The sequence below is a fragment of the Gavialis gangeticus genome, unplaced genomic scaffold (genome assembly GCF_001723915.1).
Source record: "Gavialis gangeticus isolate Ggan-Ray unplaced genomic scaffold, GavGan_comp1, whole genome shotgun sequence".
Classification (NCBI taxonomy): domain Eukaryota; kingdom Metazoa; phylum Chordata; order Crocodylia; family Gavialidae; genus Gavialis; species Gavialis gangeticus.
Genome location: NW_017729011.1, coordinates 15,112,467 through 15,114,314, shown reverse-complemented (window position 1 = coordinate 15,114,314; position 1,848 = coordinate 15,112,467). Strand labels below are relative to the sequence as shown.

Genomic DNA, 1,848 nt, shown 5'->3' with positions numbered 1-1,848 from the left:
GGGGGAAAAAAAAAAAAAAAAAAAAATCAGTCTAAAAAAGCATGTGTCCCTTATAACCTGTAACAGTAATCCTTCTGGCAGACTTTGAAGGGAGTCCTGTACATATCTCCCTGGCCAAACGTTTCATAGCTATTGCTCAGAACATAAAGTGTGGGATGTGTGGCTTCTCTGTTTAAGAATAAAGCATCTTGTAGACTCCAGAACAGATTCCATACCTTTTTTGCAGTAGATTTATCTGACACAAGGGCTTGGAGTAGCTGAAGGAGAGGAGAGAGATGATGGGGGAACATTCCACACACACTGTCCAGGATAATGCCAAGACCTGCAGTTGGCTCCTGGAGGTAAAAACAATAAGGAAATTTTCCTTTATAAAAAGGCATTACAAGGTCAGTTACAAAGAAAAAGAGCAAGAATCTTTTTCTAGGTCAATAGAAGAAAGCAGTTTACTCTGGCTCCTGAATTTGGAGTATTTACATTTCATCTGCAAATCCTAGTATTCAAAGGTCTGAAGAAGTCCCAGAGTCATCTATTTGTAACATTTATCCCCACTTCACAGAAAGTTCACCTTCTCAGATTAGCCAAAGTGTCATTCAGAACACATCTGATCAGAATTAGGAGGTGATGTAAGATGCTTGTATTCCAATACTTCCTGCCCTACACTAGTCTACATTAAGCAAATGGTTCAAGTGATCATTAATTTCCTCTCTAACGAACATGCACATGACATTAATCATGTCCAAAGCCTCGTTCCAGCACCTGTTTTTACTTTGATGAGCAACTGGCGTTGGTACAACTCAGGTGAAAAACTGCATGCCAAATATAACATACAAAGGTAGAACCAAACATGTTTGGATTAACTGAATTCTAATGAAGACTGATTACCTTGCTAAGGAAAGAAAAGCTTGTTCTCCTCCAACACCACTATGCATCAAGATCAAAAACAACGTAGCGCTTGATTCTAGCGCTTAATTCTAATGCAAGAGTTCCAGTCAGAAGGAAACTATTAATCTTCACAATCCCAGCCTTTCCTTAATATACATTAAGCTTGCTTTGTGACCACCCTCCTACAGTGCAGCTAAGACTGTCTTCTTGAAAGACTGGAGGAGGGAGAGTTAAAGGTAAACCACAGAGAGAGATAAATTGTAACTAGCTGTACTATCCTTTCTAGAAACTAGTTAGGAAGGTGAATGTACACAGGCAACCCATTTCTTTCCCAAAAGAAACCTCAAGCATACTCACTGTCCTCCAGAAGAGCTGGGGAATGCTGGAAGCTGCTAGAACTTCACACGCAGCATCAATTATATCCTTCAAAGAAAGAAGGGAAGGAGAAAATAAGGTTATTTCATATAAACAGTTTCTAAATAGCTAAGGTTCAATACTTACCCACTATACTACAGCTGCATAGTCAAGAGGAAGAAATATACAAAACTTTCCTAGCCCAGAACACACCCAAATTCTCTCAAAAATCATGTTCACTATTAATGAGGCGATTGGGTAAGGACAGAATAAACCCACTACAGATTTCATGGACCATGTGCTGTCTTCCCCAAGCTAGGTACCTGTGTTATTACAGCATACATTATCCCATGTTTTTGGGATCAACATTCCACCATTCTGGTTTCAAAGCATTAAGAAAACTAAATGTAAAAAGTATTATTCTGCACTTTTCAATATTGCTCACCAGACCTGTGGGAACAATGAAACTTGCACCACCCAGCTAGGGAGGCAGCACAGTAAACCAGGGGTGAGCAATTATTTGGGCTGGAGAGCCACTTAAGGAGTTTGAGTGAGCTGTCGCGGCTGGTACTGAGTAGTATGGCAATTGATCCTCCCCAGCCCCAGGCTTCC

The 1,848-nt window shown here is 40.3% G+C and overlaps 1 protein-coding gene across 3 annotated transcripts in view; it reads right to left on the bottom strand.

The window, feature by feature from the left end:
* Positions 1–1,848, bottom strand: part of NUP188 (nucleoporin 188) — a 75,865-nt gene that overhangs the window by 46,626 nt on the left and 27,391 nt on the right. For all 3 annotated transcript variants that reach the window (XM_019510610.1, XM_019510612.1, XM_019510611.1), the window contains exons 13-14: positions 1,240–1,305; positions 216–335 (exon numbers count right to left, since the gene is read on the bottom strand). In XM_019510610.1, coding sequence (XP_019366155.1) covers positions 216–335; positions 1,240–1,305 — 186 coding nt within the window. The remainder of the gene's footprint in view (positions 1–215; positions 336–1,239; positions 1,306–1,848) is intronic.